At 39.7% G+C, this 14,720-nt stretch overlaps 1 protein-coding gene across 3 annotated transcripts in view; it reads left to right on the forward strand.

Moving 5' to 3' along the window:
• Window positions 1-14,720, forward strand: part of LOC145467377 (pyroglutamylated RF-amide peptide receptor-like) — a 115,653-nt gene that overhangs the window by 4,762 nt on the left and 96,171 nt on the right. For 2 of the 3 annotated variants that reach the window (XM_081450934.1, XM_081450933.1), the window contains 2 exons: window positions 607-861; window positions 2,492-3,398. In XM_081450934.1, the coding sequence (XP_081307060.1) occupies window positions 607-861; window positions 2,492-3,022 (786 nt within the window). In that variant the 3' untranslated portion in view covers window positions 3,023-3,398. Of the gene's footprint in view, window positions 1-606; window positions 862-2,491; window positions 4,505-14,720 lie in introns of those variants that run through there. The other variant, XM_081450935.1, reaches the window with a different exon arrangement.

The following is a 14,720-nucleotide window of genomic DNA, read 5'->3' on the forward strand; positions in this document are numbered from 1 at the left end:
GTATCGTCGTTATTACACACAGCGAATTCTTTTGGTATGAATGTCTTTTGTTATCGATGAAAATAAAACATCACTTTTGGTTTGCCCAATTCTTGGGAAAGACAATATAGCGCGCAGGGAGGTTTTGCAACATTCCAGTAAAGATTCTAAAAAGATTAAACTGCTTTTAATTTTGCCATAACTTTTAAATGTGGAGGAAGCGTGGCCGAGTGGTTAGAGCGCCAGACTTGAAATCCGGAGGTCGCGGGTTCAAGTCCCGCTGTGACCACTAAGCTGGACTTGTTTTTCAGTAGACCCTAGTTCAACTCCTCTGCCCCGTATGTAAATAGCCTACTGGTCTGCCTCCTGCCAGTTGGGATTTTTAACCAGGTTATGTTCATTTGCATTATTTGTTTCATCACTTGGTTTCATTGAAACTGAAAAGCCCCATTGGGAAATGGTCAATTAAGATATTTATTATCATTTTCTATTTGAACAGCCTTTTAACGACGTAGAAATAAAAGTCTCTGCTTCTCTGGTTGTCCTTGATTATAACTATGTGTTTTTGTTATGAGTAGCAGTTTTGGCAGGAATCGTTATCACAACCTTTATGTTTAACAATTTCAGAAGGCCATTGCTGGCTCTTGGATCTTCGCAGTAATAATCAATCTGCCTTTGTTCGTGGTAGTAACCGTAAAGGACAATACTTGTGTGAATATCTGGGTGTACGGCGAAAACTGGAAGCACAGGGCTTATGATATGGTATGGAACTCCGCGGCACTTTTGACTATGGTACTGATGGCAGGGTTATATTCCAGAATCGTGTACACTCTGTGGTTTAAACGCGACGTTCACGACAATCAACTTGCCTTTCAACAAAGAGTAAGTGTAAAGGTGTAAGGTCTTCACATAAGGGAATCCAGGAACATTGTGTTGTTCTTGATGATGCAATTGTTATGTCGTTTTCATGATTAGAACGTTCTGGTTTTGTGATTGTTATGTTTGCTCGTGGTTGTGACATCATGGTTGTAAAATTGTGATCGACAGTGTGAGTGTGACACTGTGATTGTGACATTGTGGCTGTGACATTGTGGTTGTGACATTGTGGTTGTGACATTGTGGTTGTGACATTGTGGCTGTGACATTGTGGTTGTGACATTGTGAGTGTGACATTATGAGTGTCTGTGATTGTGACAGTATGGTTGTGACATTGTGGTTGGGAAATTGTAAGTGTGAGGTTATCATTGTGACATCGTAGTTGTCATACGCATTGTAAATCTGACGTTATTGTGATTATTGTCATATTCGCTCGCGGTGTGATATCGTGGTTGTAAAATTGTGATCGACAGTGTGAGTGTGACATTGTGATTGTGACATTGTGGTTGAGAAATTATGGTTGTGACGGCATTATGATTGTGACATTGTGGCTGTGACATTATGGCTGTGACATTATGGCTGTGACATTATGGCTGTGACATTATGGCTGTGACATTATGGCTGTGACATTATGGCTGTGACATTATGGCTGTGACATTATGGCTGTGACATTATGGCTGTGACATTATGGCTGTGACATTATGGCTGTGACATTATGGCTGTGACATTATGGCTGTGACATTATGGCTGTGACATTATGGCTGTGACATTATGGCTGTGACATTATGGCTGTGACATTATGGCTGTGACATTATGGCTGTGACATTATGGCTGTGACATTATGGCTGTGACATTATGGCTGTGACATTATGGCTGTGACATTATGGCTGTGACATTATGGCTGTGACATTATGGCTGTGACATTATGGCTGTGACATTATGGCTGTGGCATTATGGCTGTGACATTATGGCTGTGACATTATGGCTGTGACATTATGGCTGTGACATTATGGCTGTGACATTATGGCTGTGACATTATGGCTGTGACATTATGGCTGTGGCATTATGGCTGTGACATTATGGCTGTGACATTATGGCTGTGACATTATGGCTGTGACATTATGGCTGTGACATTATGGCTGTGACATTATGGCTGTGACATTATGGCTGTGACATTATGGCTGTGACATTATGGCTGTGACATTATGGCTGTGACATTATGGCTGTGACATTATGGCTGTGATATTATGGCTGTGACATTGTGATTGTGGCATTGTGGTTTTGACATTGTGGTTTTGACATTGTGGTTGTGACATTGTGGTTGTGACATTGTGAGTGTGGCATTATGAGTGTCACATTATGATTGTGACACTATGGCTGTGACATTGTGGTTGGGCATTGTAAGTGTGATGTTATCATTGCTTTATCGTGGTTGTCATACGCATTGTAAATCTGACGTTATTGTGATTCTGGAATTGTATCTGTGGTGATACTGGGGTTGTGATATCTGGATTGGAACATTGCCATGGTAACATCCATACTTTTTTGCAAGCCTCTTTGTTAACATTTACTTTCAATTTATTTTTCTGATTAAATTGTTGCCATCTTAATCGGATTTGTGTCTCGATATACACAGGGCGTAATCAGGATGCGGAAGCGAGCCACCTTGATGGTGGTAACTGTCACTGTCTTATTTGGGATCTGTTGGGTGTCTGACATAACTGCGCACAGCATAGACTACTACACATCTCATCGCATTAGTACAGAGACATACCTCACTATTCACACGCTGATCTTGCTGAATACCGCCGTGAACCCATTTGTGTACACTCTGATAAGCCACAACTTCCGAGAGAAGATGAAGGGAATGATATACTGCAGATATCCCGGCTCCACGGATTCCTGGAGTCCAACCACGAGGATACCGCCAAGTAGAAGGAAGTCTTCAGAACGTGGTAAGAATAAGGTTGAGCTAACCATATCGCACAACGAAACAAAGGTCTTAATGGGAAAAAAAAAGTATCTCTGTACGTCTCTGTCCTCCACAAAAAAAGGCAACCATGCATTTTCTAGAGTGTCAACTGTGATGACGAGTACGGCTTTTTTCAAGTTTCTTTTTGGAATTTTGTCAGGTGGATGCTCGTGGGAGACAAAATATTTTATTTAGACTGGTTGCATCAGTGTATATAGTCTAGAGGAAAAAGAATTCTGCAAATGACTTGAATTGTCTGAAAAAAGAACCATACACTCAGAGCCAGTAGTCGAAAAACCCCGTTTCAGCCATTTCGACTATAACACTATCACTGCATGTGATAGAACCATTTTCCATAATTTTCTTGCTCCTGCCTAGAGTTTTCATTAATTAAAATATTCCAAGTTACGACAACATATATCAGTGTCTTACAGATCCTAGAATCACGTACAACTAATTAGTTTAATTTCTCTATTACTTTTTTACAGAATTATGTCCAGATCAGCATATTGAAACTGGTGGACATGTTAACGTGGTAGCTATACGGTTTAACCAACCAATGTAGAAGTACTTTGTAACCAGCAGCGATAAATGAAGTAGCGAGCCGGCTGACAAACACTTCAATATTTGCATACGGGCCGTAGTCAGTGCGTCGACAATTTGAAGTTTTAGAAGGGCTTAGTTGATGGTTGCACTATTTTACTACTTTAAATCATTTTATGCTTTTCTGGGAAATTTAGCTGGAGTATTACGTGTTAATAAATGATGTATGAAGGCGCACTTTGTTAGACGCTTAAAGATGCAGCTGAAACAGACAATAAACTTACAAAACAAAACTGTTTATTTGACTCTGATAGCTGCGTCAAGGTTCGAGTCTTCTAAATTATGCAGGTTTGTTAACATACCCTGAATCTAACAGAGTATATTTTCGGTCCACTGACACTTTCATTCGCACATAAGGCCGGTTGGCAGTCCTTTCGTTTCCCGAGTTCTCCCTCGGGTTTCCAACGAAGGCGAGACGGTTGGCTGGACAGGCCTTTCGTTTCCCATCGACTCGCTCTGGTTTCCATCTAATTAATAAAGCGAGTCGGTCGGTTGGACAGTCCTTTCGTTTCTCATCGTCTCCCTCGGATTTTCCAAAAAGTGAGTGGGTCGGTAGGACAGTCGTTTCGTTTCGTCGTTGAAACAGGGGAAGCGCCCTTATAAACATGTGCCGGCATTAGTTTTGAACAAATTTCCTTTTATTGCAATACATTATATCCTATATCGAGAACTCCACAAGGCTTCAGTCTAGTTTACTGAAGAGAAAGCTAGAACAAATAATGATAACCAACTATTGGGTATAAATGGCCACAAATGTGACGATTTTATTTTAAACTAAACCGTTAAAGCCACGAATTAGAATCACTTCAGGGACAATGTCGTTGTTCACGGGATGGCGTTGATCGCAGGAAGGGCCGCATGTATAGCAGATAATATTCTCCTGATTGGTCAGGATACTTCAATAGGCCCTTTTGCAGGATCCGGTCACATGGTACAGAATTAATTACGCTGGGACGCAAATTACGCAGTGGGACTTCCAAGACAAAGGAACTCGTACCAGTCCAGCCCGACTTTCCTTTGTTTTGGAAGTCCCACTGTGTAACTTGCGTCCCAGCGTAATTAATTCAGTATCATGTGACCGGATCCTGCGAAGGGCCTATCCGCAGACTGTTGAATAACAGGAAATGCTTTGCAATAAAATGACACTATGCTTTGAGTTTTTCGTCATAATATATTTTTTTTCCTTTCCTAAAATCCTACACTCGCGCGACAAGTGTTTTTACTTCAAATCCCGCATAATTAGGCAGCGCCTGATACTTGTTTTTGTAAGATTGATATTCATAGTATACAAATTTACCTCCAGAAATAGGTGACCCAGGGAAGGTAGATATTACAGCGTCCGCCGAACGTATTTTAGCTGCTAATTAACTAAAAGAGACCCGAGGAGAATTTTGAGACAGGGGAACATCGAACATATGCTAAACTTACATTTACTTGGAGTCTTGGAAAAGCTAATGATTATTTATATGGATCATAGCATTTCCGACTTTATATATTTCGAATCAAGTCTTACTCTTTAACATGTGCCTTTCTCAGTCTAACTACTTGCGTAGTGTAATTCTGAGAATGCAGAAATTCGAACGGTAAAATTAGCCATGTTTTTCTAAAGGTAAATAACTGAAATTAGTGAAACACTACTCGAAAATACAGACAGCTTTCAAAGTACATTTCTATCACTTTTCATAATGGTTATTCAAATAACATTTCGAACGGCAGGTGATAAGAAGATGGTCAACAAAAGTTATAGTGATACTTATAATTTTGATTATGATTAGTGAACTGTTGTTTTTTCAAGCTTCATTTTCTCGCAATGTACTCAGTGATGTCGGTTTGTTTTGGGTTGGCTTCAGCATTAATGCTAGACATCTCCGTCTCTCCGCCCGTTTCTAAAGGTAAGAATTGTTATTGTTTCATCTTTACTCCAAACCTTTAGACATGGTAATTATGGTTCGTCGAAAGTCAGAAATGTAACATGGTCGTAAATATTGTCTGCACAGTTTATTGTAATTTTTTTGTTTTGTTTTGTTTCTTTTTGTGTCATTGTGTTCCTTTTTTATGGGATGTAAAACATTCCTAACGTAATAATTTTGAAGCAGATAATAATTCTATAACATGTAACATTTAAAAAACACTCGTGAGAAAGCGTGGGCTAGTTGGAAGCTGTCAGTACTTCTATTATATCAAACAAAAGGTGTTGTTCCTTGTTCTGTTAGAAGATAATGAACGCTAGACCGTTCACAGCTTCCCCTATTTTTCAAAGCACACGCAAGAAAAAGGGAGCGAATCAAACGCGAAGCACATGGGGTTGGGGGCGATGAGGCGAGCGAATGAAGCCAAACGAAGAATACCAGTTCTCTCGCGACTCTATCTGCGCGTTCAAAAGATCGATTAAAAATACGAGAAAATAGAGGGCTGTGAACAGCCTAATCCACGCTTGACGTTTTTAGAAAAACTGCACGACGGGAACGCGTTCATCAGTTTTCTAGACCTAAAAGTGCATTTCTCTGTTAGAAAATATAGGAACAACATCTTTTCTTACGTTTTGACGTAAAGAGAAAAAGCGAAGATATTTACAGCTAGGAATAAAAGGGGCAGTTATCGCGCTGGCAACGCAACATCTGGAACTCAGTATCCGAAAACTTCAGTTTAAAACTGCTGTATGTTCCCTCGCTCGGTCACTGAAGGTCTAAAATGTGGCCTCGATAATATATTTAACCTTCAGATGACGTCAAAAAGGTTACGCCTTTTATTTTCTGCCAAGTTCCTCTTTTGCCGCGTATCCGTAAAGCGAGTCGAGTATCCGCCACAGTTATACAAATATAGCATCAACTTGCATGTAGCTTTCCGAAGCCAACCGATATATTGCTCTTGTTCAGTTGCAAAGTTGTCGGCTAGCTAAGAACGGAATACACCGATAATCAAAGGCTTTTTAAGCCAACTCGTGATATTAAGAACAGATATTTTTCATGTACTACATATATGTGGGGAGGTCAAAGAGATTTGAGGAGATTGTAAGTTGCGTTACATAGCATACTACAATCATTAATAATTTACAGTCAAATAACCATTAATTAAGCTTATTTAGGGGAAACACTTGAACTGTTTAACCCGTGCTTAACCCAAAATAAACACAATAAATAAATAAAGAACAGAGTTTAAGGACGAAGCGATATTTTCTCCAGCTAAGGCTGATATGGCTAGTTTTACCTACGGTACATGTACAAACTATTTTCAACGACCGACTCTGGAAAGCTAGTAATTTCCGGCACCTTGACAGACGGACCACAAACAGACCGACTTGGTTTGACGTACAATAGACGAACCTCATACAGACCTGACTAACAATAGACGGATTTCAGACAGACCGCCTTAATTCACTAACAATAGACGGATCGAAAGTCACCAGAGTCGACCACCGACCGAACATTGAGAAACTTTACAGGAATCTCGCAGCTAATTCCACCACGGCTAAACTGACCAATATGTTTCAACTGACCAGACTTATAACACCATCGACTGACAAACTCTATTCATTTGACTCTGACGATAACTTTCGCTCAGGTTGTCGACACGACATGATGATGACACGTCAGTCACCGACAGCAGTTCTTTTCAGACGATTACACTATACGAACTAATGTTTCGTGAATCAGCAATGGCGTTTTTAGCATTTTCCACTTCGTTATTGGTCAACATTGCATTCCTTTTTCTGTATTTCCTAGTTCGAAAAACCTTTGCCGCTATGCGACCCGCGCTCGACATATGACAAAATATTCAAAATGATCTGCAGCTGTAAACTCTTGGTCTTCGGCCATCGTAGCTTGATTGAAAATATAAAACAAACAGCGGTGATAAATATTTTAAAAACATGCATTTTATGAACTTGACATTTCGTATGCTGGTCAACATACATTTTCAAAAGTATGACAGCAGTGATGACAGCACTATTATTACGAAACCGGACAAAGGAAATGGTCATGGCATTGTTATTGTTAGCAGACTTGACCGAGGCAGTTGCTTTCTGATAACACCAAATTCAAACCATTGACACACGATCCCACTACAGCTAGAGAAGAGAGCCTTTCTTCCTACCTCCGTAAACTACGAAAGGATGGAATAATTGATGACACAGTTTTCCAGAAGATTTTACCCGGTGGGTCTTCCCCAGGTGTTTTATATGGCTGAATCTCCCTTCCGCCCTATTGTTTTCTCAGTGAACACGTACAATTTCAACCAGACGTCTTACCTTGTTGGAATACTTCAGCCGATATCCACCAATCAACATACAGTTAAAGACTCATTTCGTTTTGCAGACTGGGCTAAATCTTACAAACATCGTAATGGAATAATGGACTCTTTCGATGTCTGTTCGTTGTTTACAAATGTGCCACTCGATGAAACAATACAAATTTGTCTAGGCAAGCTGTACGTCCTTCCTGATTCCCCTGCAATACCTGGTCCTGTTTTAAAGAAATTGTTAGAGTTTGCCACAAAAAAAAGCCACTTTATCCTCGATGGTCAGTATTACGACCTGATTGATGGTGTTGCCATGGGCTCACCTTTAGGCCCCCTTTTGGTTAACATTTTCATGTGTGACTTTGAAGAAAAATGGATAACATACACCCCCAGGTTTCACCCTACACTTTGGTTTAGATATGTTGATGACACTTTTTCCATGTTTGACAGCAAAGACACTGCTAATGAGTTTTTGAAGTACCTCAACAGCAGTCACTCTCACACTCAAGAAAAGGGCAATAGCATCAAATTCACCACTGAATTTGAACAAGCCAAAGAGATTCCGTTTTTGAACATTCTTGTTAAACGCTGCCCAAATAACACTTTCATCACATCTGTTTACCGGGAGAAGACATTTACTGGATTCTATACGAAATGGGATTCATTTACACCACGCAAATAAAAAATCAATCTTATCCGCACGCTAACCTATCGATGCTTCCGTATTTGCTCTACCGATTCATTGTTACGATCCGCTGTCGAAGATCTCAAAAGGCGTTTGCTGCAAAATGGCTACCCTCAGGACATCATCACTTTTAATATCAATGATGCCCTGAACAAGAACAAGAACAACCCAAATAAACCGGTAGCAACAGTCCCCAAAAAAGATGTCATTATTTTATTACCCTGTATAGGTCTCCATAGCAATCATATAAGCGTCTAAAATCTTGTGTAAATCGTTTCTACTCTTTTGTTAATGTCAAAGCTATTTTTCAAAACACCCGGCGCATCAAATCCTTCTTCCCATACAAGGACCGTCTCAACCGATCATAATTATCCGAAGTCATTTATAAAGCTAGTTGCTGGGACTGCAGTGATTTTTACACAGGGAAAACGAAGCGAAAACTTCACGAAAAACGGAGCATTTCAAGGCACTTTCGAAACAATCACTCTTCTGCTATTGCTGATCACATTAAAACAACTGGTCACAACATCAAATGAGACCATTTTGACATTTTGGCGTCCGGCAAGACTGACTACCATTGTAAGGTTAAGGAGACCTTATTTATTGAGGAGTTACAGCCAGCATTGAATGCCAATGTCAGCAGTAAAAAGCTTTTACTTTATTAGGAAAGCTTTTCCATGTTCACTTTACAGACAGTTTCCGTCTCAAACGTCTTAAATTTCTACTGCAGATGTTTTTCTATCTAGGTTCCAGACCCCCATTGATACAGTACAAATAGCTTTCCCAAATTTTTATGTATACGAAACGTCAAATTCATAAAATGCATGTTTTTAAAATTTTTCTCACCGCTGTTTGTTTTATATCTTTAGCTAGCAAAATAAAGATTGACACTTCATTGTTAGTAAAAGAGTAGCATAATATGAGCACCTGATTCGCAATCCGAAAAGAATTAACTTTGACAGTTCAACTGGCACGGGCAAAGAAACAACAGCAGGAAAAACGCAACATACAATAAGGACCGGTGCATTCTATATTATTTACTAACAAATCAGCTAAAACAGGAAAATGTTGGCAAACTTCTTAATCCACACAAGTAAAAAAAATCAAATTGGTAAAGAAAGTGTAAAACCCAAGAGAACAGCACTTGCAATAATTAATGAATAAATAATGATTTGAGACTGTTGGAGCGATCTGTGCTCATAGTTCTTTAAAAAACGTTTAAGGCAGATCTAAAAAAGTATAATTGTCTCTAAATTTTCGACCGCCTTCTGCGGTCTTCTTCAGAGAATGATCATTTCGCGCGATTCACAGAATTTTAATAAGCTGGGACGTTATTGTTCGTTGCCCCCTAGGGAGGCAACCAGTGACGCGTAAACCCTTGGGAAGGGTGCTCTTTCATTTACGGAGTTTTTGTCTAAGAAAGAATGCAAGGATTCCAGAAACAGTCTTTTGTTCTTGCCGCTCACACCTGTTTCAAGAATGTTGGCGTAAATAGGATGTATATCGTAGCCGGTTTCCGCATGCTGTTTAATTGCGGAATTAACATTCCCATTGGTTCCGGGCTTGTGTTCGGCCCCCCCGAGATTTCCAATTTCTTCTGCTTTCCCCAACATACGTCAAAGAACATGTCCTACGGGTCACTTTGTACACAATGCCTTTTAATTGCTCTTTTGTCGGCCGGTCTTTGGGCTTTTTGAAAACATTTCCCAATGTTTGTACTGGTTTGAAAGCTGTCCTGATGTTTTCGCGGCTCAAAATGCGTCGAACACGTTCCGACACTCCTTTCACATATGGAATCGACGCGTATGCCTTTGGATTCTCCTAGGGTCTTGGTTGCGTGTTTGTTCTGTTCGATTCACCAACTGACTTGATGAAGCTTTCGGGATAACCAATAGCTTTTAGATCACTAATAACACGTCGTTTCTCGTTTTGTCTTTGCGCAGTTGTTGATGGAATGCATTTAGCTCGGTCCATTCGAGTCTTAACGACAGCTCTCTTGCTTTGCGCTGGGCTGTGTGAATGGAAGTCTAAATACTTGCTCGTATGTGTGGCCACCTCGATCTTACCATCCTCATTAACGGTGTTGTTCGTGTCCAAGAAGGCTATGCTGTTCTTGCCCATAGTTGTAGGCATCTCTACTGTAAACTGAATATTGGCGTTTATCGAGTTTAAGTGGCTGTGAAAAACTTCAACACCGTCCCTCTTAATACAAGCGTTCGAATCGTTGACATAGCGACGCCACCACTTTGGTCTGACGGGCGAAGTTTCTAACGCTTTCTCCTCAACTTCTTGCATTACAAGCTCGGCGATCACCGCACTCACCGGAGATCCCATGGCACACCCCGACACCTGTTGTATTGGGTTCCCTCGAATACAAAATAGCTGTTGTGCAAGAGAACGGAGAGTACATCCGAGACTTGGCCTTTGGTCAGCTGTGTGTGACTCCTCCAACCATCAGATCCCTCGAGTTTTCGTTGAATAATGTCTATAGCCATGTCGATTGGTATGAAGGTGAATAGTGAAACCACGTCAAAAGACACAATCAGTTCGTCATCGGCCACTTCCTGGTCATTTATAAACTCTGCAAACTGTTTAGCATTCTTGACAGAATACTCGGTTTCACTCACGAGGTGTTTTAGGACGGAGGCCAGGTACTTCGATAGCTCGTAAGTCGGCGCGCCAATACAGCTGTTTATGGGCCTCAGTGGTATCCGCGTTTCTGTGTTTTCCGGGAGAGCGAAATGATCGTCCATTTGTTGAAGTTCCACTTTGTGGATCTTAGGTAAACCGTAAAATGACGCTGAAGTGGACGTTTTTTAAAGAAATAATGATTTGTTATTTTCTTTTTTTATATAGTTGTTAAGTGTTTTTATGAAACTTGTAAAAAGACTAATTGCACTATTAAATTATTCTTAGGTTTCGTAACTTGTAAATAGACTAATTTTTAGATTATTCTTAGGTTCTATAATTTCTTTTTTAGGTAGTTGTCGTCTATTAGTAGAGAGTTCTTCCTCGGCTTAACACTTTTATCACCTTAATAAGCTATTTTTATTGTTATTATTCTGCACAGCCATTTTAAATCGCGATTTACATTCCACTCTGTTGATAGCGGAGCTCTTGCGTGCCGAAGGCACGCGAGTGGGGCTTCATACCCCTAAAAACTTGTGGTTGTCACGTAACCGTCCGTCCGTTCGTGCGCCAAGCTCAATACCTTGAAAAATAATATAGTAGCAGCATTACCATAGTTACATCTTTGACATTGGGCACCCATGTCGTGGTTAATTGACAGCTGTCAAAAAAAAGTTTCCGCTAGCTAGTATCACGAGACCATATCGCGGGCTCAGATTTAGAGCTCATCGAAGTCGCGTGTTTTTTTGACATTTAACCGCTGACCAAGTACTGTTTTTCCATTGGATCGCGGGCTCAAGTCAGGTTATTACTCTGGAGGAGAAGGAGGGACTACGTGCAAAGACAATCTCGGCACAAATTAACCCCTGGTACGTTGTTGACTTTTCTGCTGACATATTCCTTGCAGAATCTTCTAGAAAGTCCGTGATATATTGCGCACGAACATTCTTCAATCTTGGAAAAATTGGTTACGCTTACTGCGTATAGTTTGTTAATTAACTGGAAAAAATAGCGAGACCACACGCTGAACAATTACACGCTCACTATTGATCATTTTTGGGGGTTTCTCATTTTTTTTCCCATTGTGGACAATTATTGCAATCAGGAATTCCGCTTTTATCTATATATTAAACTTACCCTCTTCCTGTTTCACGCTTTATTTTAAGAATGGCGTAGGACGGTGAGCGACTGACTAAACCCTGTTTTTAAAGAGAAATAATTTATATGCCTCTAACATGAAATTGACGCAGATGCTAATAACCTTTCAAATTATACCCCATTGGTACTTATTTTTGAACACCTTATTTTCGCGCTTTTCGTTGGTCAGTTGCAAAAAAACAGCAACCTCAAAAAACACCTTGCGAAAATTATAATATGCACGAAACTTCCCTCTGAAGATAAATTTACTAAAACTGTTTAACAAGCGAACGACTGATTATGTTTGTACGGGATCAAAAAGCTCCTGTCTGAAATAACGGTGTATTGATAATTCATTAACTCTGCGAAGTTTAAACAAATAAAACCTTTTTGGAGGTACGTTCGCGAAATTTGATGTTCTCTGTTTTCTTTTGCCGAATTTAATTAGTGCAAAATTACGTACCAATAAGGTAATTTATGGTAATTTTTTAAACTGTTTGCGTCATAATGTCGGATTTGTCATTTTAAAAAGGAAAAAGATAATGAAAACGTTTTCATTCATTTCTAAACTGTTGAGCTCTTTTGAGTTCCGTCGTAGCATACCTCACGTTTCTTGCAAATTCGCCTTCAGTTTTTCAAGGTAAGGGCTTTCTTTATGCTCTGTGTATAAAACCCAGCCTTTTCGTGATATCACTAGCATAGATTCCACCTTTACAATTGGGTTTAGAATTCCATACGGTTTAAAATGGTGGTCACTAGATATTGTTTTAAAACCGTCTTTACTTTTATCCACAACAGGGAAACCTTAACGTATATTAGAAAAGCTCCGAATAAAGCATAAACTTCTAGCGATTATTATCATGTCCATTATATATGAACTTGGAAGGGCACAGAAAATTCTGCCTGAATTGACCCAGCGATATGCCGAGCGGGTTTAAATTTGCCCCTTTGCCTAGAAGACAGAGTATAGGCAGTTCCCTGTGGCTTGTGTGATATGTTCTTATCATTCATTCAAAAGATAATAAAACCTATAATCTTGCATTGGAAACCCCAAAAAAGATCGTGCAAGAGTTTTGAGTAATGAAGATAGTTTCCCTGCTTCTTATGTTAATGTTGGCTGAATTCAAATACGTGATCGCATGATCAGAGAAAAAGGACATCTGCTTTTCACGAGTCGTCGTTATTAAAAATAGGAACAGGAAAAATAATTACTGACCTACTTTATATATCCAAACATATGTGGTAGAGACTCGACCGAGTTTTCTTAAATTAAAAACATATTTTACCTACTTGATTTGAGGAAAAAGTTATGAATTTGACCTACGTTTGCCTATTAAAGCAGATGTGTTAGCGCGGAAAAGTTATGCACTTAAGAGTGCCTGCTTGTAAAAATCAGACGAATTCTTAATTTCGCAGCAGGGGTCGAAAATTCGATTTCGCTCATATTGTTATGGTAGATAGGCTAGGGCATGACAAAAAAATACTGGATAGCTTTTTTGGCAAAATATCCTTTTATTTCAAAGAAATATGCGAATTACCAAATTCCGTTAAAATCGTCATTTGACGCACCATTTTGTTAAGCAAGTTTGAGAGCCTCGCATGCAAAACCACATTATTCTTCCGTCTTTAAAACACTCAAATATTTTTATAAGTACTTTGTGAATATAATTAATTTTTATAGAGCACTTTGTGAATATAATTAATTTTCACCATGTGCGAAGCCTTCAAATGGATTAAGCTTCTGGTGGTTGAATCGCAGAAGGATGGTCTACAGATTCCTGTAAAAATTTCTTCGAGCAAATGATTGTGAGCGACGTGAGAGCTTTTCAAAATACGTCAAAAATGCAAATATTTGACCATTCCCTCGTCAAATTTCAATTTACGGGTTAGACGTATATGTTAGCATGCGCCACATGACTTGACCTATGTTAAGTTGAAATAGACACAGAGCTGATAATTTCGAAATGTTCTAACCTCATTTGCTGTAAAAGGCAGGTCCAAAGCCGATTTGACGTGTTTCTCGCACCATTCGTCGCACATAAAGCAGAAGTTTGCTTTTGTCTACATAACGTCCGATGTACATCGCCAACTGTCAACTTATTTAATGGTCGAATACCATGAATCTGTGGCCCTCCTTCGACACATATGATCACCACTCCATCTAAGTCAAAAACGGCTGAGTCATTTGTAGATAGTTGCTTGCTTTGCACTACACCAAAATATTACGTTTGATCATCATGGCTTGATGGCTTGAATCCTTGTTTGCAGCGGTTCCTTGTTCGTCACGCAATGCTGTCATCCCATTTTAGGGGGTAGGGGTAGGACAATTTTTATCCTAATACGTAAGGCTCCGCAAGGCTTGGAACCACTGGAAGCAAACAATCCTGTTGAGTCTGAAGGGATTAAATTAAGAAATGAAAAGAATGAATAGTTTACCATTGCCCTTGTTGTTATCTCTTACTCGACCACCACTACCTACATGCCCTGCGTAATACTGTAACGCTAAACTCATACCTAGGTCTTTTCGCGATGCGCAATTATTTTTGGCTTACATGTAATACAGTGGACTAGCCTCGGGGAAATGGGTGGTAACCGCTTAATGGG

This window comes from Orbicella franksi, chromosome 14 (assembly GCF_964199315.1).
Source record: "Orbicella franksi chromosome 14, jaOrbFran1.1, whole genome shotgun sequence".
NCBI lineage: Eukaryota > Metazoa > Cnidaria > Anthozoa > Scleractinia > Merulinidae > Orbicella > Orbicella franksi.